The sequence below is a fragment of the Ochotona curzoniae genome, unplaced genomic scaffold, assembly GCF_017591425.1.
Source record: "Ochotona curzoniae isolate NIBS_2020 unplaced genomic scaffold, NIBS_Ocur_1.0 contig_1071, whole genome shotgun sequence".
NCBI classification, from domain to species: domain Eukaryota; kingdom Metazoa; phylum Chordata; class Mammalia; order Lagomorpha; family Ochotonidae; genus Ochotona; species Ochotona curzoniae.
Genome location: NW_024464939.1, coordinates 17,557,215 through 17,583,223, shown reverse-complemented (window position 1 = coordinate 17,583,223; position 26,009 = coordinate 17,557,215). Strand labels below are relative to the sequence as shown.

The 26,009-nt window shown below is 40.3% G+C and overlaps 1 protein-coding gene across 2 annotated transcripts in view; it reads left to right on the top strand.

Annotated features, from left to right (window-relative positions):
* Window positions 1-5,231: 5,231 nt before the first annotated feature.
* TERF1 (telomeric repeat binding factor 1) overlaps window positions 5,232-26,009 on the top strand; it is a 36,323-nt gene continuing 15,545 nt past the window's right edge. For both annotated transcript variants that reach the window (XM_040994428.1, XM_040994420.1), the window contains exons 1-6: window positions 5,232-5,538; window positions 8,693-8,788; window positions 10,766-10,887; window positions 16,836-16,922; window positions 20,937-21,086; window positions 22,787-22,899. In XM_040994428.1, coding sequence (XP_040850362.1) covers window positions 5,232-5,538; window positions 8,693-8,788; window positions 10,766-10,887; window positions 16,836-16,922; window positions 20,937-21,086; window positions 22,787-22,899 — 875 coding nt within the window. The remainder of the gene's footprint in view (window positions 5,539-8,692; window positions 8,789-10,765; window positions 10,888-16,835; window positions 16,923-20,936; window positions 21,087-22,786; window positions 22,900-26,009) is intronic.

Genomic DNA, 26,009 nt, shown 5'->3' with positions numbered 1-26,009 from the left:
ACTACCAGAGCCCTGCTTTGGTCTGACACACTTTACTTTAAAGTAAATGCATACGCAGCCTCCAATGCATTAAATACTTAGGAAAAAAACAAAAACAAAAACAAAAAAACTCAAGTGTCAACTTTGTGGTACAGCAAGTCAAACCACTGCCTATAATACCAGTATCCTAAAGGGGTGCTGTTTTGAGGCCTGACTGCTCCACTTCCAATCTAGCTCCCTGCTCATGCACCTGGAAAGGCAGCAGAAGATGGCCCAAGTGCTTGGGCCTCCACCACCCACATGAAAGACCCATATGAATTCCAGACTCCTGGCTTCTAGCTTAAACAAGGACATTTAGGAAGTAAACTAGTAGATGGAAGATTCTTCCTTCCTCCCTCCAACTCTGTTTGTTTTTTTTTAAGATTTATTAATTTTTATTTTGAAATGCTGATTTTACAGAGAAAGAGAGGTCTTCCATTCTCTGGTTTACTTCCTGAACAACTGCAATGGCCAGATTTGAGTTGATCCAAAGCTGGGAACCAGGAGCTTCCTCTGAGTCTCCTATGTGAATGCAGGGACTCAAGGACTTAGACCATCTTCCACTGTCATAAGCAGAGAGCTGGATTGGAAGTGGAGCAGCCAGTACACAAACCAGCACCCATGTGGAATGCCAGCATTGCAAGGTGGAGTATTAGCCTGTTGAGCCACTGTGTCAGCCCCATCTCTACAACATCCTTTTGAAATAAACACATCTTCTGAAAAAAAAAAAAACTAAAAATATCTCAGTGACCACAAACATCTTCTTTAAATACATTAAAAACTACAAAAAGTTTAAATGACTTAACACACTGTTTCCCTTCCTGGAATCTGTTTCATTGTAACTTGGAGCATTCCTTCAGTCCTTGGTGTTGAAGCCGAGTCCTCAGCCTTAATTCCTTTGATGTGGATTTTACCAGGTTTCAGTCTCCCTCCCCTTGCAGTTTCTCTGCCTCACTTGGATGTTTGCAAGTCACCTCCTTACTAAAGGCTGATGCACTACATTAAGGGAGTGGTGCAAGTGTCGGGTTTGAATCCTAAAGGCACAAAATTACCCTGCCAGTTAAGATTCTAATGCTAGACTCTGTCTTGAGAAGCTTCCCGGGAACTCCAGGTGCTGATCAAACCAAGTCATAACCAAGCTTTCAGTGGACCACGGACAATGCCTTGGCTATCAGGGTAGTTTCAGAGAAACTCACCTGCTTCCTATTGCAGACTAATCAATGAATGGCTGTGATCACAGTGGACCAGCCAGAGACTGTCATACAGGCTGATCCCACTCTGCTGCACCTTAAATTTAATCTATAGGAATCATCACCGTGATCCCTTAGGGAGTCTGGGAATCAAGTAATAGCTGCTCACAGCCACCCAACTCCTTGCTCTGTGTAGTGTAAAATAAACTCCTACTTCATTGCACCATTCCAGTGGCAGTAACTGACTTGCTACCTGTCAAGTGAGTAGACCCAAGGTTATGGAGAGGAGGGACAGAAAGAGAGATCTTCCATTTGCTGATTCCCTCCCCAGAAGACCACAGTATGTGGAGCTGGGCCGATATCAATCCAGGAACCAGGTGCACATTGTAAATTTTCTGCCAAAAGCCTTTTTTTTTTTCCCATTTGATATAAGGCCTGTGAATTGTACCATCTTACTGAAATGACATGTGTTTGATTAATCTATCATACCTTTAAATGAAAAAAGGTAAGATATAATGATGTTGAGACTTTTTGTACTCTTAAGTTCTACTGTAACTGCTTTATTCTTATGACAGTTGAATTTTCAGATCATAGCCATACTGAAGCACTTATTGCAGAAGAATACATCTACGAAGATTCTTGGCAGGCAGTTTTTTTTTTTTTAAAAAGATTTATTTATTTTTATTGGAAAGGCGGATATACAGAGGAGGAAAGACAGAGAGGAAGATTTTCAGTCCAATGATTCACTCCCCACCTGGCTGCAATGGCTGCAGCTGAGCCAATCCAAAGCCAGAGGCCAGGAGCTCTTCCAAGGTTTGCCACATGGGTGCAGGGTCCCAAGGCTTTGGGCTGTTTTCCCAGGCCACAGCAGGGAGCTGGATGGGAGCAAGCAGGGCTGTCAGGATTAGAACCAGCACCCATATGGGATCCTGGCAAGGCAAGGACTTTAACCACTACACTACCATGCTGGGTCCAACAGGCAGTTTATAAGAATGTCTTAGATTTCTTCTTTATAAGATGTCCTGCTTCTGTCTTGGCTCATAACTCAATGAAATTGTATATTATTGACTATTACACTGTAGGGACAGAAATTTTGAAATAATTTTTGTTCCCTCCTGCCCCTTTTAGGCCACTAAGATTTTTTTTTTTAATTTTGATAATGTTTACATTTTTTAAATTTTATTTTTGAAGATGTTTACATAGCTAATCATGGAAGAGGGGGGATAAAAGGGGATAAAACACATCCAGCCTCCTAACCACCGCAGCACCCAGGGGATAGGGAGCTGCAACCCGATGTCATCTCAGGGTCCCCACTGTGGAGCACTTGTTTTAGGGCTCTGTTCATGTGTTTTCAATAGTTCTGAGATGCTACTGATAGCACTGCTCCAAGGATGAGGAAATCCTTCCGAGATCAATCGGCTGTCACAGTCTGCCTCCGAGTCTCCACTGGCCCAGAAATTTACTGTCAAGCAAATTTGTTTGGGTAGTTTGAGCTGGTTGATCAATTTGTTCTGCCCTCCATCCTCAGCAAACCAATGGGTGCTGGAGCCCAGCACAACCCTATCCACCATATGCTTGGCCCTCAGCCACCACAGGCGGAGCAGCAGCTACCATTGGACTGCCCCTAGGCTCTGGTTCCTGTGCCTGCCACCATATTTAGTAGACTGGTCAGGTCTGTCCCACATCCCATTGAGATCTCATATATATCATTGGGCACTGAAGCCTACCTCAACCCAACTGGCTCCAGCCTCCAACCCACACTCATGCCAGCAGGAGCCACCGCCTATGCAGCTAGGCCTGCCCCCAGTTCGGTTCTCATGCTTACCAGTGGGAGTGCAACCCATCAGATAGGCGTCCACAACCCCTCCAACGGACCCTGGATCTTGAACTCTCCAGGTAGTTGTGCAATCTAGCTCGACAGCACTTGTCCCTAATCCCAGCCCTTGTTAACTGATGCTGTGGTAAAGCCCAACCTGCTGGCCCTTATTCTGGCTCATGCCTCTACCAGTGGATAGTCTACTGAGTCTTAAATTTCTTTCACTTACCCTTCAATAAGGGAGGAGGACAGAGAATACAGTATACAGTACCTATAGTGAAAATTTTAGGGCCCGGCGTGATAGCCTAGTGGCTAAAGTTCTTGCCTTGCTCACACCCAGATCCCATATGGGTACTGATTCTAATCCTGGCTGCCCCACTTCCCATCCTGTTCCCTGCTGTGGCCTGGGAAAGCAGTTGAGGATGCCTCAGATTGGCACAGCTCCAGCCATTGTGGCCACTTGGAGCGTGAATCATAGGACAGAAGATCTTTCTGTCCTTCCTCCTCTTTGTATATCTGATTTTCCAATGAAAATAAACTTTTATATTAAAAAAAAGAAATTTTATTAAGGATTATGATTTAGTCCTAATCAGTAATATATACTTTTCACACATATCGACTTCGAGACATACAAAGGCTTACTTCCCTAATTCTTCGAGTACATTTTTATGTCAGGAATATATGCTTAGCCTATTTTGTGACTTGAACTTGGTTGAATTACCTAAGAGTAACCCCTGGAAATGGCGAGAAAGGAGTATTAGGAGCTGGAAGAAAAAGCAAAGAAAGGAAAAGCCCATTTGAAAACTTTGCAGTGGGAAGTGTCAGCTTGGAAACTTTAGCTGTCCTGAATGATGCCATTCACCTGCTGCAACAGACACATCATGGGCCTTGTGGCCTAAACAACAAACATTATTTGTTTGACTCTACTTCACGAGTAGGTGCTGCAGGGCAGAAGGTTCCAGAACTAGCCCAGACTTCCCTTTGTGCATAATTAACCCAGACTTGAATTTTCTAAGAAAATGCTTCTAGGAATTATGAATATAAAGAATTTCCTGTCTTATCCAGGAAAAGCAAACACTCTGCATTGAAACTGCCTTAATGAATTGTGAAAACAGACACAAATAAATGTATCTGTCGGGCTGAGCCTGGAAGCCCACCTGCAAGGAGCAGGTAGATCTGGGGCAGGTTTGCAGATGGCTAGCAGAGTACACGGGGGATAGCTCCGTCTCTCCTCCCCCTCCCGGCCCTTGGCCTTTAGTTTATTCAAAAGGCAGAGACAGGGATTTCCCATCTTCTGGTTCACTCCCCAAATGCCTGCAAAAGTTGATCTGTCTTCAAGAAGGGAGAGACCCAACAGCTTGAGCCAACACCACTGGTTTCCCGGATGTCACAAGCAGGGAACAGCCGTCCCAAGTTCATCCAGTAGCTCTTGTGCACAAAGTTTCAAATTCAATGTAAGCAGTCACTTAATACTGTCACACAAAATAATGTCTGAAATGCATTGTAACCTATGATCTTGATGGGAAAACACCATAGTAACATACTCTCATCTATAGTAGTTGTCAAAATGTGGTCCCCAGACTCCGCACCACCCAGTGGCCTTCTCAGACACTGGACACAATGGCTGGGAGTATATCCAGGCCAAACCCAGGAACTGCAGCTGTGCCTCCAACTCCATTTGGGTTTCCCCAGGTGGCTTCAGAGGTCTGAGCAGTTCCCGCCAGCTCCCACTGCTTTGCTAAGCCACTATCAGGGAAGCGGAGCAGCTCTACCGGACTACAACGCCTCCCTGGCTTGTTTGAACAAGTTCCCAGGTGATTCTGGGTTACTGCAAAAGAACAATTTGAGCTTATGCTCATCGGTGGGCTGGATGAATCATTAGGCTCTAACACTGTTGAGTAACGGTGAGAAGTCGCAATTATCGTAAACATGTTTTTACTATACCAAAAATGCTGTTTCCAGTCAAAGTTGCACTTTAAAGGGTGAATAAAGGAGTCCAGGACATCCTCCTCTCAGTCCGCGCCTTGTCAGGGATGACCCGGCGGGAAACTCAGGCTCCAGAGACGGAGCTGGCGTCAGCCAATCACAAGCCACGCTCCGGCCTCTCGCCCATCGCCGCACTGTGATTGGCGGGCTCCCCGCTATCGCTGCGCGAGCCAATCGTCGCTTGGCAGTCGCCGGGACGGAATCGGCGCGAGCGATTTAACATGGCGGAGGACTCCTCCCCCGGGGTTTCGAGCCCGCGGGGCTACGCCGACGGCCGGGATGCCGACTTCCCGGAGGAGCGGACCCCAGAAACAGCGAAAGGCCACCAGGAGGACTTCGTGTGCCAGGAACTGATCGGGTGCGAGGTGCAGGCGGAGCTTTCTGAGGAGGAGGAGGACGCGGGCCTGGTGGCCGAGGCGGAGGCCGTGGCTGCCGGCTGGATGCTCGATTTCCTATGCCTGTCTCTCTGCCGGGCCTTCCGTGACGGCCGCTCCCAGGACTTCCACAGGACCCGCGACAGCGCCGAGGGTGAGCGCCGAGCGGCCGGGGGCGGCGGCGGAGGCCGCTTTCCCGCGCTGGAGCCCATCCAGCGGCTCGAGTCCCTGGTCAACTTGGCATTTTTTCTCTTTGGGAAAAGTGAAACGAGGGTGGACGTGGGAGTTTTAAGAAAATGCGCGCAACCGCTTTTATCTCCTCAGGCTGTTCTTCAGGTCTTGCTTGTGGCAATATGTTTACGCGGCGGTCCATGTGGACGCCCGTGAAGCTCGGGGGTGTGTGTGTATGTTTCTGTGAGCCAGTTCAACTCTTTTGGCCTCAAAAGTAACTCGCAGAAATCTGATATCTAGTTGATGAGCATAAGCCGGCCACGCAAAGCAGATCCAGGAAGATGCATTGCTTGGTCCTTCAGAGGCGGCGCTCCATGAAGGCACCTGGGCTGCCAAAACAATGCGGAACAGTGGGATTCTAAAACTGAGGGTTTTTCACCAACTTTTTGACTATTTGTAGTCTTAGAGGATTTAATGGAAAATTTCTCGAGAAGTTACGCGAGTTAGGTCAATGATCCTAACCTGTGGAGGAGCGAAGTAGCTAGCCTGAGACACTGATCTGGACCCATGCCCTGTCTTCCAGTGCCAGGACCTTTTTCTGTGTCAGATAATCCTGGAGCCATGGGTAATAGAAAAGTCATGGGAAAAATCAGCCTTGCGCTGAAGCAGGGCTGGCACTGTTAGGGTTATTCAAGAGCTCTCTTTGGGGAACGGGCTGGAGTTATCCGTGTGGTCAGGTGTTAGAGTTGGACTGGCAGTCTCAGAGATGCCGGCAGAACTATCCATAGAGCATGTGCAGACTTAGGTTCCTAGGCAACGGATTTCCTCAGACTCATAAAAGGACCAGGAGAGTCACCAACCCTAGTAGCAATAAGCACCTTAGGCCTTGGTTTCTAACACTATTATCCAGCAAAAGGAAACTAAAGAAAGTGCTCCAGAAGGAGAGAACATGCGCAATGGGGATTGTCAGGGCCACAGGAATCCTTCCCGAGAGCGCCCAAGGCCAAAGCTAAACGGAGCGCAAGGAAATAAGGCTTATAACCCAGAGTAAGAAAGATCTAGTCATCATTCCATCCTAACGTAATGTAAATAATACATCGTAATGTAATATAAATCTAAAATATATCAGTAAATGTAATACAAGGAAAATCTTACAGAATTTAAGTAACTTTGATATAGCTGCTTTGTGCTAATGAAGGGCACCTGGTGACTTTGTTCTGAAGATTAACTTTGAAGCAGCAAATCCTCACAAACACTGCCTCAGCTGGGTGACCAGAGTCCTGCTCAACAATGACAGCTGTAGCATATACAAATGGTATTCCTATGGTCTTCCTCTCAAAAACTAGAAAAACATCAACCCCGACAAAGTGACAACCTTCAGAAGCTCTCACTGTACTTCTTCAAAATGCCAAGGTCATCAAAATAAGGAAAATCTGAAATATTTGTCATAATCCCCCAAAGTGTCATGATGATTGTGAGGTCTCCTGGCTGGGTTTGTACAACAGGAAAAAAAAGTGCTTGAAGTAAAAAAGGGAAGTAAATTCGAATAACCTGTGGGCTTTAGTTGGAAATAATTATCAATCTTGATTTGATCATGGAAACCACCACATAAAAGATGTTAATAATAGAAGAAGCGATTGCAGGGTGTATGGAACTTTCACTGTAGTCATATCAAGTTTAAAGTAGTCTAAGAAGTAGTTTATTTTTTAAGATAAAATCCTTTTCAAAGTTCCAGCTCAAAGCCTGAGTAGTTTGGCCACCTCTACTGTAATGTTAAGGAAGCGAAAACCCAGAGAAAAAACTTTTTCGGGGTGCTGCTAATCCTTGGTGAGTGAAAATTCTGTGGCCTCTGTTTCTGTTTTTTGGGAACTTGTAAGGAAGTGAAGATGGAAAGGGTTTGACTTCTTAGAATATATTAGATTTTTTGTTTTATAAGGTTTGTGTATTTAAAAGGCATAGTGACAGAGAGAAACCTTTCATCTGCTGGTTCACTGCCTAAGTGGCCACAATAGCCAGAGCTGAGCCAGTCAGTCTGAAGCCAGAAGCCAGGAGCTTCTTCGAAATTCCTAACATGGAAGCAGTTGCCCAAGCATTTACACTGTATTTTGCTGCTTTCCCAGGCACATTAGCAGGGAACGAGGCCAGAAGTGGGGCAGTCCAGACTTGAACTGATGCTTCTTAGGGCATGACGGCATCATGGACAGCCGCTGTCCCTGCTATGCCACAGCATTAACCTTCTTTCTTAGTAAGGTATACAGAGCAAGAAATGCATGTAAGTGTTAGATTCGCTGACCACCCATGTAGGAACAAATCAGCCAAGTATAGAAAAATATAGGTCACCTTTGTTCACAGGCCTTTCTTGCAGTGGAAAAACAAACATGGAAAAGGGGCTACAGAGGAACAGAAAAAAAGGCAAGGAAAGGGGGTGTGCAGGGCATTTTAAGCCCTGGGTGTAATTGTGCTACCAGGAAACCTTCAGGTCTTAACCAAGACATTTCCTCAGAGAAATGCTCTGATAGCTGTTCCCCCCAAAAAGATGTTTAAGCATATTCCAAGATTTCTCCTTTTTTGTGTTTCTATGGTATTCTGTACTTTTTTACATTTTCACTTCACTGGTTCTAATGTTTGTCTCTCATTGCTATATAGCTGTAAGCTTACAGAGATACAGAAGTATAGTTTACTTATCATTATATATATATTCACCAGCCTGGATAACATCTAGGAGAGTATTCAAACGTTTGTGGGATTAATATTAATTATTTTTTAAATGTAGCTTAAACTAAACAGATTTCTTAACTGAAATCTTGACAGAAGTGGTATGTTTCCTATAAAATGAAGTGTCATGGTATCAAATGTTTCCAACTAGTGATTTTAGACATTTTATAATTTTGATATGACACTTCATTATTATTGACTGCTCTGAAAGCAATTTTAAATATTTGTTATTTTAGATGTAAATGTTAGGTTTTGCAAAAAACTATTTACTGTAAGACTATTCTTTGTTCTGATCTTTGAAAAGTCAACTATGTAACTTAATGAGAATGTGAAATCATTGTAATTTTTTAGCAAACCACATAGTGGCACTATTGGATCAAGTTTCATTTTATTTTAATAAACTTAACCTTTTTCTTTTTCAGCTATAATTCATGGACTATCCAATCTAACAGCATATCAGTTAAGAACAATATATATATGTCAGTTTTTGACAAGAATTGCAGCGGGAAAATCCCTGGGTAAATATGTATTTTTATCTTATTTAAAACTAAAATCTAATATTAGAAATCTTTAAAGTATCTTAGATTTCTAAGATGGAAGGCAGATTAATAATAAGGATTAGATAATGTCAGTCAAGAAAAATTTATAGGTGCCAGTTTTACGGCTGGTTCATTTCCAAACCAGTTGTCTGCTCACACTCCTGGGAAGGCAGTGGAAGATGACTCAGGTATTTAGCCCCATGCCTCACAAATGAGAACCCCAAATGGAATTCCTGGCTCCTGGCTTTTGCCTAGCCCAGCCCTGGCTGCTGCGGCCATTTGCGGTGTGAACCATTGGACTAAAGGTGACCCAGTCTCTCGGTCCCTCTACTTTTCAAATTAAATGAAAATAAATAATTGAAAAAAATTTTAAAAATCTAATGCAGTGTTGTTGTGTAGAGAAACACAGGAAGGCATAAAGAGGTAGAAATAATATGAGATTTAAGGAAAGAAAATGTCCTACTCTTACATGGAATTCATTTAGGAATGAAGTAGCTTGACAAAATTTAGTAATACTTCCAAGCATAAAGCAGAAAGAAAATAGAAAAATGGTATTTTGAGTAAAAAACATCAGCATTATTTGGAGAATAACCTATAGTTTATCTGGATAATTCATCTGTTGATTTGTGTGTTCAGTTTCCTCAATTTGCTCCTTATTAGACTTCCTGTGTTAGTAAAACCAGCATTGTCCCGTTAGTTGTTGCAACCTGAGAATCCTGCATTTTGCCTCATATTCTTTGCAATCTACTGGCAAGCTTTGTTCTGCATTCAAAGTGAATTCCAAATCCTGCAACTACTTGTTTCTTACATTGTTTTGCACTCAGTCTGTCACTGTTCTTTTTTTTTTTTTTTGCCTTGAAATGCCAAATTTCCACCAAGCACCTTTGCATTGCCTGCCCTTACCATTCTTGCTTGCTGCTTTCCCACCCTTATTATTCTGAAATCATACCTGCTGGTTTGTTACTCTCCGAGTAGCATGTAAGAATTGTTAGAATAATTACTTTATCTTATTCTCTGAGATACTCTCTTTAGACAAGTTCCTGTATGTACCCAGTAGTTCATATATGTTTATTGAATGATCTCTAATTATAGATGCAGGATATGTGAGTTATACATAGTGAATCTTTTATTACATACTTGTTTGTCTCTCCCTCATTATCACTCTACCTTTTAAACAGAGAAATCTTAGATGTCTTTAAGTACTGGTTCACTCCGCAAATGCCTGCAACAGCCAGCTGGGTTAGGTTGAAGCAAGAATTCAGGAATTCAGGCCTGATCTCCCATGTGGGTGTCAGGAGCCTAAGAAGTTAAGCCATCAGTTGTTGCCTCTGAGCACATAAGCTGGGAGCTGGGTGGATGTGTGCTAGCTGGGATTCGATCCAGGCTCTCATATAGGCATGCGACTGCCTACGGTGGTGTTTAACTTGCTGTGCCATATGCTAGTCCCAGATGAAGGTTCTTGAGTGTCAGACTGAGTTGTCTGTAATTTGCTAATTGGTTACATATGTCTTTATTCAGAGTAACCCAATAAAAATTCTGCTTTAGGAAAGTTTAATAATAGATGTTGATTTTGTTATTCCATATGTTCTGTAACATGCTATTTATTGTCACCATTTCTTAGTGAAGAAAATTGAGATTGTATTTTGATATTCATCAAAATTCTGTTACTATGACACCTTATGTAAGAAAGGTTACTTTAGCCCTTAATATCAGTGTTTTAGTAAAATTAAAATATTTTATAGTTTCATGCCTTTTTTATAATTGTTCTAATAAATAAGTTAACATGGAGAATCAAATCACTTCCCTAAATTGATATGTATAAGAACCATACTTGGCTTAATAGTATATATGTTACTAAGTGCTTAATGAAAATAATATACATATTAAGAAAAATATTTGGAGAAGCCTGATGAAGATTTTACTTAGTTTTTAACTTATTTTTGTGTTTTTTAAAAGATGCACAATTTGACAATGATGAGCGAATTACACCCTTGGAATCAGCTCTGATGATTTGGGATACAATTGAAAAGGAACGTGACAAACTTCATGAAGAAATACAGAATTTAATTAAAATTCAGGTATGAATGCCACTCCATGTTTACAATGATTATTTTGTTAGGAACTGAAAACCTATTTAATATCTAAAAGAAATTAAGAGAAACCTGTTGGGAGTAAGTTTCAGTGTAATTCTTTTTCTTTGGAAATTTGACCTTTGGTTTTTCCTCTTGGAGTTAGCACCAAAAATGGAAACTTACTTTCTGTGCTTACGTATGTGTTACTGTTGTGTAGCAGAAAATGTACTGCGTCAATTTAAAGATCAGGCAACTTGAGAATATGAAAAACAGAACAATTTTAATTAACTTAATACATTAAGGATTGTTATGATCAAGGGCAGATTAAGTTGTAACTATACAGTAGGCGATTTAAGAGAAGCCAAAAGAGTAAAGAATGTAGCAGGGAAAATGTTTTGTTGCCATTCAAAGCAAATATTCTACATGCATAATACGGCTTTTATTTGATTAGTTTTCGCTTTTAATTTGGGTTAGTTTAGAATGCTGAGCACTTATGCAAATTACTGGTGTATAAGTGGTATCTTAACTAGCTGCTCCACAACGCCAGCCCCTCAAACTTGTGGGGGCCATTGCAATAGCTCAGTTGGCTAATTTTCTGACTACAAGTGCCAGCATCCCATATGGGCACTGGTTCAGCTGCCTTCCAAGATGCAAAGCAAGGAGCCGGATAAAAAGCTGAATAACAGGGACTTTAACCAAGCACACCAATATGGTATGTAGGCATGCCAAAGCTGAAGCTTAGCCCACTGCATCACAAAGTCCACCCCATCTACTCAGCTTGGAAGTTGTGTTGTACCATGGTGTAGTAAGTTAAGCCTTTGACTCTAGAATCCCATGTGGGTTCAAGTCCTGACTGCTCCACTTATGATCAGGTGCATGCTAGTGTGCCTGGGAAAGCAGCATAGGGTGGCCTGGGTACTTGGGTTCCTGCACCCACATGGGAATCTCAGAAGAGGCTCCTGGCTCCAGACTAAGAGCCATTTTAAAGATTTATTTTTATTATGCTTTTATTGGAAAGGCAGATATACAGAGAGGAGAGACAGGAAGATCTTCCGTCCGATGATTCACTCCCCAAGTGAGCGCAACGGCCCATGCTATGCCGATCCGAAGCCAGGAGACTTCCGGGTCTCCCACGAGGGTGCAGGGTCCCAAAGCTTTGGGCCGTCCTCGACTGCTTTCCCGAGCCACAGGCAGGGAGCTGAAAGGGAAGCAGGGCTGCTGGGATAGAACCGGCGCCCATATGGGATCCCGGGCGTGCTAGGCAAGGACCTTAACCACTGCGCCACTGCGCCGGGCCCTAAGAGCCATTTTAGAGTGAACCAAAGGAATGGAGGATATCTCTCAGTTTCTCTCTATAATTCTGCCTTTCATGCCCCACGTGGGAGACCCAGAAGAAGCTCTGGCTGCTGGCTTTAGATTGGCTCAGCTCTGGCTGTTGTGGCCACTGGGAAGTGAACTAGTAGATAGAAGATCTTTCTATCTCCACTCTCCGTAAATCTGACTTTCCAATACAAAATAAACAATTTGCCTTCTAAATAAAATTAGATACAAAAAAAAGAGCAATAGTAGGTATTAACAGCAAAAGTGTCAGCTTCCTTTAATGCCTGAAAAGATTAGGATAACATGATAAATGTTTTTTCCCTGAATTCAGTTCTTAAAAGCAGTCATTTTTCTGCTCATTTTCTGTTCTTTGGGCCCTAATTCTACTTGATAATCACCGTGGTACTTCTTAGGGAGTTGAACAAACCATCTTGATGTTTCTTTCCTATATAACAGATTGCCTAAGTCCTGCTCCAGCTGAGTTCTGAACTTACGAAGGGTGCGTGGATGAGGCACAAAGAGAGTAGAGATGGACCACTAGGATTCCATGATCATTGTGGACCATGCATGAAAGCTGTCTGCTTTATTTATACAGAACTAGTAAAAATCTGGCTCAGACTCTTTACGTCATGGTCAAGTGGGTGTTTCTAAGGATAATTCTGCCATTTGTTTCACCTAAAGGCAGGATGTTATCAATCCCTGCGCCGTGGTTGGGAAGAAGTTCTCAATAGATGGCGCATATCAATCAGTAACACATTTGTACCACAATCCTCATTCTACAGTTTAGTCTTGAATCAGTTAAGGAAGGAAGGACTTCACAGAAGAAGGGACCTAAAGGTCAAAGAAAGAGGGAAAGAATAGATTCCCACTACACCTGGGGACAGAACACCCTTGATTAGCATATTATGGTAAATGGGAGTTAGCACCCTTTGCAGCATATTGTCACTGGATGCAGCCATGACAGCAATAATGAAAGACTTTTTGGCTAAAAACGGTATCAGCAACATCAGCTTCCAAGCCTACATTGATATTAAACATTAACTCCACAGAGGCAGACAATGCCTAAATAGATTACAGAAATCTCAGTGGGGTTGTCCGGTGTCCATGCAAAGGGAGGCGGAGCTGCATTCAGATGGTTATAGAGACATCCATGGGCCCTGCCAAACAGCGGGAAGTTCCTTGCGGCCCTGCCTGCAATGGAACAATACTCTTCACACCTTCTTGTCTTCCACACCCATCACACGGACCCCAGCAACAGATCAAGAAAAAATATATTTTTTTGAGATTTATTTTTTATTGGAAAGAGAATTACAGAAAAGGAGAGAGGGAGAAAGATCTTTTGTCTGCTGGCCACGATGGCCAAAGCTGACACAATCCCAAGCCAGGATCCTCCAGGAGCTTATTCCAGGTCTCCCACACGGGTGCAGGGTGTCCCAAGGCTTTTGGTCCTCTCCCACTGCTTTTCCGTTCCAATTTTAGTATATGTGCTGCCGAAGTGAGCACTCCCACTGCTTTTCCAAGTTGTAAGCGGGAAGTTGGATTTGAAGTAGATCAGTCAGGACATATCAGAGAAAACAGATTTTGTCTTTTTGTGAGAATGGCTTAATTCACCTAGTGTGATGCTTTCCAGTTACATCCTTTTTTTGATATCTGAGTAGCATTCCATAGTGTGTGTGTGTGTGTGTGTGTGAGTGTGACACTTTCTTTATCTAGTCATCAGTTGGTGAACATCTGGGTTGATTCCATGTCTTAGCTAGCTGTTGTGAATTGAATTGTGGTAAGCATGCAGGTATAGATAACTCATGCTGATTGCATTTCCTTTGAATAAACTCCTGGGAGTGGTATGGCCATGCCGTATAGCAGATCTATTTTCAGATTTCTGAGTAATCACCATACTGTCTTTTCGTTCTTGTTCATCCAAATTTTTACTCTTTATTTTTCCTTCATTATGGTGCAATATCTCCTCTTTATCATTTCCTTTCTGTTTAGAGAATTTTCTTCAGACATTTCTTTTGATAGGCCTGTTGGTGACAAACTGAGTTTCACCTGAGAATATCTTAATTTTCTCTTTATTACTAGCTATAAAATTCCAGGTTGGTAATTCTTTCAATACTTGAAAATTTTTATGCCCCTTACTCATGGCTTTTGCGATATCTGGTAAGAAGTCCATTCATTGTCATTGTTTTTCTCTTACACAAAGCGTTCTCTCCCTCCCCCCCCCCGCTTTTTTTTTTTATCATTTTATTATTATTTCTTGATACAGTTCCATAGAATCTGAAATTTCTAAATCACCTTCCTTCCCTTCCTAAATCCCCTCCCTTCCAACTTGTTTCCCTATATTAAAATAGTACAGTTTTTCATAAACATTCATAAGTCCATCATTACAGGCATGGACAATGGCAGAGTCTAGCATCCTATTGTCAAGATGTAGTTAATAGTTTCGTTGGGAGTACATCTTTGGAAGTAGGGATGTATACTGCATTGTATCCTCTCATCTGGATACGATAGCCTCCATTATGCAGTTATTATATAATCCCCTTAAATATAAAGCCACAATACAAAATCAACAACAGGAAGAAAAAAAGTTTGAGACAACCTGAAGTTAAGTAACATGCTACTGAATGACTGATGTGTCATTAAAGAAATGAAAAAGAAAATCAAGAATGTTCTTGAAGAGAATGATGCTACTTTATGACCTGTGAGTCAGTAAAGAATTTAATGAGAAAAAAATTGTTTTGATACCATCTTGGTGAGATAGCCTCAGTTTATTGGTGGCATCAGGCTTTTGTAGACTGAGGGTCAGGTAAGATAAGGGAGGAGGTATTGAGCTTACATAGTTCCCGTTACCCCATCATTGTTTCCACACCCTTGTTTGGAACTATGTTTTGTATATCCCATCAAGTGTTCCCATTCAAATGGTATCCAGTCAGTTGTTATCATATGTTCACTGTCCTTCCACTAGTGGCAGTGTCCTTCTACGAAAGAAATGCAATAAAAACAGACATTAAAATCCATGAAATACAGTTTCCACTGATCTTTGTTGGTATGATATGTCTCCCATAGGCAACAGACATGGGTTTTGTTTTTTTAATTCAGTCTACTAATCTATGATGTGTGATTGATGGATTTAAGCCATTTACACTCAGGGTTATTATAAATGGGTGGTAATTTGTTCCTGTCATTTTAGCTATGAGTGGAGCTCAGATCGCCACTTGCTGACCACCGCTGTGGTATCTAGTCACTGCAACACCACACCAATGTCTCCGCTTCTTTCCTGTGTCCATCAGTCACCAGGTGCCTTCTGCCTCACCCTGGCTATTTTGTTTAAACATGTTCTTACCTCATTCCACTATCTTGATTCTGTTTCTTGTTTCCCCATACTTTTTCATAGTAGTTGCACTAGTTCACATTCCCACCAACAATGCATTTTGGTTCCTTTTCCCCACATCCTCTACAACTTTTATAGCTTTTTGATTTTCAAATGCTAGCCATTCTAGCTGGGATGAGTGAAACCTCACTGAGGTCCTTACATTTCTCAATGGCATCCTATTTATTTTTAATGTGTCTGTTGGCCATCTCTACTACTTGCCTATTCATGTTCATTTTTAGCTGGATTGTTTGATTTGCTGTTAGAGCTCTTTATAGATCTTAGTTATTAGTCCTTTATCAGTTGCATTATTTGCAAATGTTTTCTTTCATTCTGTTGATTTCCTTTGTTTCCTCTGTTAACTTTGTAGTACAGAAGCTTTTTAACTGGATGTAACCCCATTCCTCTATTTTTACTTTAACTGCTTGTCCTTCTGGGTAGTTTCACCTCTGCCTTTTTATTTCTTGCAGAATTTCCAGCTGTTTTCCTTTAATTTGATGGTATTATACCATTGATTTAGATGCTTGATTAATTTAGAAGTCAAGTACGGGTGAAGTCAAGTACGGGTCTTATTTCATATTTCTGCTCACAGATTCAGTTTTCCCAAATGTCATTTGTTGAGGAGTCTCCTTTCTTGAAGGGTTGTTTTCAGCTCATTTGTCGGATTTACTGGTTGTAGCTGCATGGACTAATTTGGGGGATTTTTGTTCCTTTTACATGTGCATGGGATAACCTCTAATTTATTGGTGACTGCTTTTAATTTTGCCAAAACTAGAGATGGTGGGCAGGCATTTATTAACGTGTGTAGGACCAATAAAAATTTTTCATCTTTTTCAAGCCACAGATACTTATTTATATACATACACATATATATTTATATACAAAGTGTGTGTATATATACATATATATATGTATGTATTTTTAGAGCTTTTTCATGTAATGATTTGCTCCTCAAATGACAGTAACAACTAAAGTTAGGCCATTCTGAAGCCGGAAGCCGATAATTTGTTCCAGGTCTCTCACACGGATGCAGGGACTGAAGAACTGGGACCATCTTCAACTGCTTTTGTAGGCACATTAATAATGATCTGATCAGAAATGGAGTTAGCTGGGACTTGAGCTAGTGCCTTTATGGGATGCTCATGCCACAGATGGCATTAAATTACATATAAAAATGTTTAAATGAAGTATTTTGGACTTGAGTTATTTCAATAATTATTTTGCTATTCAGTTTCTTTAAAAGCAGTGTCGTGTTATTGTCTTTTAGGCTGTAGCTGTTTGTATGGAAAATGGCAATTTTAAGGAAGCAGAAGAAGTCTTTGAAAGAGTATTTGGTGATCCAGTTTCTTATACGGTAACTATTTAAAATTGTAGTATTTCAATATAGATTGAGGAAAACTGCAAGTAAATAGAAAGAAAAGAAATACTTCATTCTTTAATATAGACAACATTGTCCAACAGAAACTATGCAAGTGACGTACAAGTATAGAATTTCACAAACTTTATTTAAAAATTTATTTATTTATTTATTTTTTGCAAAGTCAGATATACAGGGAGGAGAGACAGAGAGGAAGATCTTCCGTCTGATGATTCACTCCCCAAGTGACTGCAATGGCTGGCGCTGTGCCAATCTGAAGCCAGGAGCTTCCATGTCTCCCATGTGGGTGCAGAGTCCCAAGGCTCTGGGCTTTCCTCGACTGCTTTCCCAGGAAAGGAGCTGGATGGGAAGTGGGGCTGCTGGGATTAGAACTGGCACCCACATGGGAACCCCGGGCGCGCATTCAAGGCCAGGACTTTAACCGCTAGGCCTCTGCGCCTGGCCCAAATTTCAAACTTTTATTTTTGAATTTTATGATATAATTGCATAGGGTCTGGGATTTCCTCACTCCCTACTCCCCAAATTCACATCCCCAACTGATTTTCCCCTTTTTATTGCAATAATATAGTCCTTCATAAGAAGTCATATGTCCATCAGTCTGTTATTTAAGTGTGTTCTAACATTATAACATTGTTGGTACAGACAATGGCAAACAGTCCAGCGTCCTATTGTCAAGATATATCTAAGTTTCCTTGGGAGTCCATCTTTGATTTGGAAGTAAAAATGCATACTGTATTGTATCTTCACATCTGGATATGATAGTCTCTCTTATGCACCACTATACATTCCCTTAATTGAGAGGCCATAAAATAAAGTCAGCAGAAGGAATGAAGTTAAAAAAAAATTACAGCAGCATGGAGTTAAACAACATACTACTGAATAACCAATGTATCGATGAAGAAATGAAAAAACAAAAACTTATTGCGTAAAATGATGCTACTATATAATCTAAAAGTTGGTGAAGAATTTAAGAGACAGACTATTTGGAAGAAATAAAAATAAAAGCAAATATCAAAACCCATGGATTGCAGCAAAAACAATATAGAAAAGGTTATTGATCTTACAGTTTGTGTAAAGGCTGCATTATATCAGAACAAGATACTTATCCTTTTGAGATTGACTTGTTTCACTGAGCAGGATTCTATTTGGGACCATCTAGTTGCAAATGATATAATTCCATTCTTTTTAATTGTTGAAAAATTTCAAATTTTCTAGTAGCATATTGGAAAAGCAAAAGGTAGGCCCAGTGCAATGGCTCGTGGCTAAATCCTCACCCTGCACACACTGGTTTCAAATATGAGTGCCAGTTCATGTCCCAGCTGCTCCACTTCCCATCCAGCCCCCTGCTTGTGACCTGAGAAAGCAGTGGAGTATGGTCCAAATCCTTAGGAACCTGCACCCGTGTGGGAGACCCAGAAGAGTCTCCTGGCTCTGGATCAACTCAGTCCCGGCCACTGTAGCCATTGGGAAAGTAAACCATTGGTTGGAAGATCTGTTTCTTCTATGAATCTGCCTTTCCAATAAAAATTAATTTAAAAAAAAGTAAAAGGTGAAATTAATCTTAATAATTGACTTAGTCTTACCAGAAAACTTTTCTTTGAAAATTTATTTTTGTTGGAAAGGTGGAGTTATAGAAGAGGTGGGACAGAAAGATCTTCCACTGTCTTGACTCCCCAAATGATTGCAATGGCTATCATTGGCCTGATCCAAAGTCAGGAGCCAGAAACTTCTTTCAGGTCTCTCATGTTAATATAGGGGTCCAAGACTTTGGGCCAGCCTCTGCTGCTCTCCCAGGCCACAAGCAGGGAGCTGGATTAGAAGTACAACAGACAAGACTTGAATTGGAGCTCATGGATGCTGGCATGGCACAGAGGCTTAAGATGTAGTACCACCACTGTGCTGGGCCCCCTAGAAGACATTTTAATGTTTAATGTTTTAATTGTTTTAATTTTTTTTTTTAAGGATTCTTAGGTGCTTATTCTGTGTACCTGTAATGCATTTAGGCCTCAATTTTTTTTTAATATCAAAAACTTATGGAAGTGAATTTATGCAAATCAAGGATAGTATAATTTTTTGCAAACTTTTAATGAGCAGTTGCATATGTCCTAAGTGCTTGTATGTATATATGTACACACATATATTTTCATAAAAAGAATACACTTATGTGTGAAACTTCTAGATCAAGAAACAACTTGATCAGTATCTTCCAATCACTTAAAATGTGTTTACTTTTTTAAGGATAATCACTGTTCAGACTTGAACCACTGAAGCAGAATTTTACTTGTTCCTGAACTTTGTAGCAGAATCATGTTATATTGCTGTTTGTAACAATTGGATACTCTAATTGATGTACATTTGAATTAGTTCAAGTTTTTATCTTTGGTATCCTTTTAAGTTTTATAGGATAAATGTATGCTTTTTCTTTTTTAGTTTATTTGTTTTTATCAGAAAGATTTCCAGAGAGAAGGAAAGACAGCTGCAGTGGCTGGACCTGAGCTGAATCAAAGCTAGGAGCTTCCTCTGGGTCTCCCACACAGGTAAGGGTCAAGGCCTTGGACCATCTTTGACTGCTTTTCCAGGCCACAAGCAGGGAGCTGGATGGGAAGAGGAGCAGCCGGGACATGAACTGTCATCCATATGGGATCCTAGTGTATGCAAGATGAGGACTTTAGCCACTAGACTACTGCGCTAGGCCCATGTATGCATTTCTTTTGATTATATGTCTAGGAGTAGAATTGATGAGGCACAGGGTACATATACATTCTTGCTTTTTGTTAATACCACCACACTATTTTCCAAAGTGTGATTATGGCACATATGATTATGGCAATTCCTCTAAAGTGTAGGAGAGTTCTGATTGCTCCACATATCATATCTGTAATTTTTATTTTAGCTATTCTGGTTTTAGTTTTTTTCTATAATAAGGGACTAAAATAAATTGAGGGCCGGTTGCAATTTTAGTAAAGCTTACCCTGTCTTTAGACCATTTTCCTAGCCTGTAGAAATTTCAGTTGCTAGCCTGGTGTGCTTCTGTCCCTATGCTTTGTCCTTTCCATTAATAGAGTACTGTGAAATAACTCTGTTTATGTTTCCTGAGAGGAAAATTTACAGTCAGTGAACATCAAGACATCCATTTAGACAGTAGTGCTTAACCTCTTGAACTAGTGTTTGTCCTGAAGACAATACCATGTAAGATGTTCAGATATCATTTGTTATCCCTCATCCTGGCTGCAATAACAGCAGTTAGCTCAAAGAGTGGAAAAGTGTCTACCTGCATAACTTCCTCCCCAAATATAAATTGCATTTTAACTTGAGAGAGCATCTTAGCAAAATTTGTAGGCATGCATTGCACTTTGACTACACGTATGAAAGCATGAAGTTTCAAGACATAAACACAAATCCCAGGCTGACTTACAGCATTTGCATTTGGCATGAGGTGAACTTGAGAGTTTGTTTAAAAGCAGATATATAGAAAAATATTTAGGTCCAGTGCGATAGCCTACTGGCTAAAGTCTTTGTCTTGCATGTGCCGTGATCCCACATGGGCGCTGGTTCCTGTCCCATCTGTTTTACTTCCCATCCATCTCCCTGCCTGTGGCCTAGGAAAGCGTCCATAGCCTTGGGACCCTGCATCGGTGTGGGAGACCTGGAAGAAGCTCCTGGCTTTGGATCAGCTCAGCTCCAACTGTTTCAGCCATCTGGGGGAGCCATTTCAGTCTCCTCTTTGTAAATCTGACTTTCCAATAAAAATAAATCTTCAAATATATTTAATAGTATTATAGTGATATCCACTATCTAAATTCTTTAAGAGGTGGAAGGATTGATGCATAAATTATATTTTTATTATTGCATTACTATACCAGTAGTGCAAATTACTAGTTCTCCAAATATCATCACCACAACTAATTGTCTTAAACATGGCCATGTAATAATATGTTACAAAATTTTTGTGCTTGTAATTTTATAACTACTTTTTCCCATTTGCTTTAGTCTTTAGAAAGGAAACTGCTTATGATAATATCTCAGAAAGATCCATTCCATTCCTTTTTTCAACACTTCAGCTATGACCACATGATGGAGAAAATTAAAAGTTACGTGAATTTTGTGCTGAATGAAAAATCATCAGCCTTTCTGATGAAGGTATACATATTATTTGTTCTAAAACAGTAAAAAAAACTAGTCAGAATTTTGTCTAGTGGTTTTGTAGAATGTGTAAGAATTTTATAATTAGTGAAAATAATTATACGGTATGTAAGTATTTTTGCAAGTTTTAGAATGGTAAGTTGAACGGAAAACATCAGAATGAGTTAAGAATAAGTAGTAGAAACATGTAGTTTTAAGTACTTTTTTCTTAAATATTTATTTGAAAGAGAGGGGGAGACAGAAGGGAGTCTTCACATGCTTGTTTACTACCAAAGTAGCCTCAGTGGCCAGGGCTGAGCCAAGGCAGAGCCAGCAGCCCGCAGGTTCATCAGGATCTCCCTTGTTAGGTGGCAGGGGTTCTGGCACCCAGGCCGTTTTCCCCTAGTGCTTTTCCCATGCATATTAGCAGTGAGCTGGATTGGAAGTAGAGCATCTGGGATAGGAACTAGCATTTGTATGGGATGCTGGCGTCACATGTGGTGACTTTACAAACTATGCCACAGTGTTAGCCCCTTAAGTACATTTTAAATGCAAATATTTTAAGGTGGCGAATAAGGTTGGATTAAAGAAAAGCCTTTAGAATTTTTCTATACATTTGTGTTCTGTCTTAGCCTCCAGAAGTGTTAGTATTGAAGTGGTGGGACATTTTAATTTTTGCTTTATTTCATAATATCCAGAATTTTATTTTTTTTGCTTAATTTTTTAAAATTGTTTTTATTTTACTTGAAAGTTTGGAATTTTCCATTTGCTGGTTCACTCCCTAAATACAACAGCGGAGGCTGGGAAGTATTCTTCCTCTTAGGAGCTTTGCCATAAGATGACAGCAAGGCTTGAAATGCATGTCCAAATGATCATTTAAAATGGCAATTGTAAACTTCACACTCTAGAATCCCATTTGGATTTTTTTGCACTCTTTCATGTATTGCAGAATAGTAATGCCATTTCAACTGCATTGCAGATCCTAACATTATGTAGTTTTGTTTTCATATTGTACAGTAATTTTAATTTAAATTATGAAATAGGCTGCCTTATTTAAGTGCAGTTTACTATGCCCTGACAGTAGCAATCATTTTTAGTCTATTGCATACAAATGTAAAGAGTATTAGAAGTGTAACTATTTCAGTGATGTACTCTTTACACCTAAAAAAAAAAAAAAAAAAAAACCACAGGAGTAGAGGAATGAGAGAGGTACAGTGATGTCTTGTCACCTGGTTTACGGCACAGATGCCCACAACAGCTAGGGCTGGACCAGTTCAAAGCCAAGAGCTGAGGATTCACCGAGGTCTCCCAAATACCTGAGTCATTCAGGGTACGTGCTAGCAGGAAGCTGAATCAGAAATGCAGCTGCAGCTCAAATCAATATTGGGATGTGGTTATCTCAAGTGGCAGTTTAAATGCTGCCCTATACACCTAACCTATTTATTTTTAAGTAGACTTTCATTTTAAAATTATGCGGTGAGCTTAATATCTGAAATGAACGTGCAAGAAAGACCTGCTCTATAAATGCTGTAAACTAACTAGATAGCTATAGTAGCTGCCACTTGTGTCGTATTACTGGTGAAAATAACACTGCCTTTTATTGACCTGTGAATACTGTTTCGCTGTAACTATCAAAGACTTAAAAGGTTTAATTTAATGATGTTTCTTAAAAATGGCCTCATTTTTCCTTTCTTCCTTCACACATACGCTTTTTCAAGGCAGCAACAAAGGTAGTGGAAAGTAAAAGAGCAAGAGCAACAACTTCTCAAGAAAAGCCTAACGATGATGATGCTGAAATGGAAACTGGAAGTACTTTGGATATAAGGGAAAGGTTTGTAAACTGATAACTATATGCATTTTTTGTTTTATGAATATTCTGTCTGTAAAAGTGCTTTAAGCCACTATTAAAACTAATGTTTAATGGATATATTTTACAATGATTAACATCTGGAGTACTGTAATTATTTAGTGACATTTACAAATTATATGTGCTAAGCAAAGTAGAAAATAACCCATTTTGAATAATGGGTAATTTCATTTACCATTCTCAAGGTGGGCCTAGGGCCAAGGTTGAGATTGGACACCTGAGTCATTTGTACTTGTTTGTGGCTCTCAGATACCGCATGTCCTTAAGTGATCCACCATGTTTCATTCTATTAGGAATTATTCTCATATTTTAGTATTGAGGTATCGTTAAGCTTAAGCTAACTGCTATATTGTGTGCTCAGCTGAAGGATGATTTGTTTCAGTCTTGTGTATTGTCAGTTCCACTTATATTCTTTTCCGATGAACCCATATTCGCTTTTGTCTTCCATCCTAGTGTAAAACCAGATAGTCAGTGTGATCCATGGATGAATGTATTTGTTAACAGATGTGATGTGATGTTTCTTCCTTGGGGGCTACAGCTGAGGTACCACATGGATCCCATCTCTTTATTTGATTTGATTTCATTTATTTGGAAGGCAGAGTGAGAGTAACATAGACAAATGATATATCTACCGTTCACTTTCCACATACCTAAAAGAACCATGGCTAAGCTAGGCTGAAGCCAGGACACATCTCCCACATGCATGGCAGGGATCCAAGTACTTAACACCATTACTGCCTCCCTTTGTCTGCATTGGAGGAAGCTGGACTGGAGGTAGAAACAGGACTAGAATACTTCAAGAATACAACTGCTGTGCCACAGTACCCACATCTGGGGCCATTTATTAAATCATTCTGTAATGGTAGAGACTGAGATCAAAACTGGGTGTTACCTGACCCCACCTCCTCAGGACTGGGACTAGATTTTCTTGTGGTGGCTCTTCCTACTAGCAGAACATGGCCTACTGCTCATTACATATTGTTTAGAAAATCAGACTGCAGAAGGTATGACTATGGTGCCTGATACGAGCTTTGTTAAGACAGGTATTTAATGTATAGATGGAAGATGTGAACAAAAGTGTGTCCAGAGTGACTGGAAATCATTGTCCATGTGATGGTCTCTCCTTATCTGAAGGGTATTCTCACTGGCCGCTGAAACTGTATTAGCTCTGTAACTAAATATGCATGATGGCAGTAACTTCAAAAAGCAAAATTAGCATGAATTTCTTTTTCCTTCACAGTTTCATAAAAAATTCATACTTGCCAAGTAAGATTTGTTTGTTTCCTGGTTAATATTTTTTTTATGGCTTCTGGTATATCCAAATTGCCAGCAACACTGGTCTTGTACTATGGAGCCGTTATTAAGCAAAATAGTACAAACCATGTTATTTGATCATGTAACCAAGCATGGCAAATAAGTGGCTAACGAACAGAGTGAGTTTGTAAAATTGATGTACTCTATAAGGGATAATTCACATTCAAGGTGTGGTGGAGTTGGACATCATTCTACTCAGAAGAGGCAAATTTAAACCTTATGTAATATTTCTAGGGCCCAGCGCAGTAACCTAGTGGCTAAAGTCCTCGCCTTGCATGTGCCAGGATCTCATATAGATGCTGGGTCTAATCCCAGCAGCCCCGCTTCCCATCCCGCTCCCTGATTGTGGCCTGGGAAAATAGTCAAGGACAGCCCAAAGCCTTGGGACCCTGCACGCACATGGGAGACCCAGAAGAGGCTCCGGGCTCCTGGCTTTGGATTGGTGCCACTCTGGCCATTGCTGTCACTTGGAAAGTAAAACAACGGATGAAAGATTTAAAAATATTTCTACTTAATATTTCTAGAATTTTCCATTTAATATTTTCAGGCTAAATTAAAGTGTTTGGTACTCTTAGTGTTTCAACTGGAGATTTTGTAAAAATATCTAGCACAGATAAGGGAGTCTGGTACAATTATATCCTTGAGCATTAATGCCACTTCTGCTCGCATGCATGGTGCTTTCTAATAACACAACTTCTCACTGCTCTTGATCCATTATTGCTTCTGTTTTTGCCTGGTTCCTTCTGTTTCTGAATTCCTTTTTTAAGAAGTTGGTTTGCAAGGCAAGCTCTTAACTCACCATCTGAGGCTTTCCCCATCTCTCCGAACAGAATCGTTCTGTGCTCTCAAAGCACTAAGTCACGCCTCTGTAAAAGTACCTTGTCTTAGATGATAATTTATATTTCCATGTCTGTAAAAGGAAACTGTGGAGATTCTAAGTTAGGTTTGAAGCACCTTCATTAACTTGATAGCTTTGGTGAGTGATTAATTACATTAAAACATGCAGGACACCAAAGAGGGTAAAGATTAAGAGTCACACAAACACAGCACTGTTCTGAAAGCAGAGATGAAGATAAAGCACCACATAGCAGTGTCAGGATGCTGGGTAATGGCACACAAGTGAAAGTCACACACAGCCAGGTTTGAGAATGCTGGAGAAATTGAAACCCTCCTGTCATCAAGACTATCTGAACTCAATTTTGTACTTACAATATTGTGCTGATTGATCTATTTGAGACAAGTATTACAAATATGGAACAAATAATACTAGACAGTACAGAAGTCATTACTGAAGTCTGAATGTGAACTTGACAGAAGTGTTGTTAAACAAGGCCTTGGGGCCTTGAACAATGGTGAAGACTTATCCAGGTGGCTGAAAGAGGAAGTGTCATTTGAGGAGAGACGAATAGTATGTGTGCGTGGAGCTATTTTGACGATAGCAAAGAGGAATTTACTGGTCAGTTGGAGACTGGTGGAGAGGATAAGAACATTGAACTTATAAGATGTGATTAGTTAAATGCATATTTTTAAATTTCATTTTATTTTTTTATTACATTGCATTATGTGACACAGTTTTTAAAGTATCAGTTGTACTTCAGTAAAGCTGTTCTTAAAAAAATTCATGAAATTAAAAAACCATGGAAGAAGTTTTTTAAAAAAATATTATGAATGCTTAATGGTAGCAATAACTGTTTTTAACTTTTATTTTGGAAGACTTAATATATATTGGACACATTTGGGCAGAAATTAGCCATGTTGTA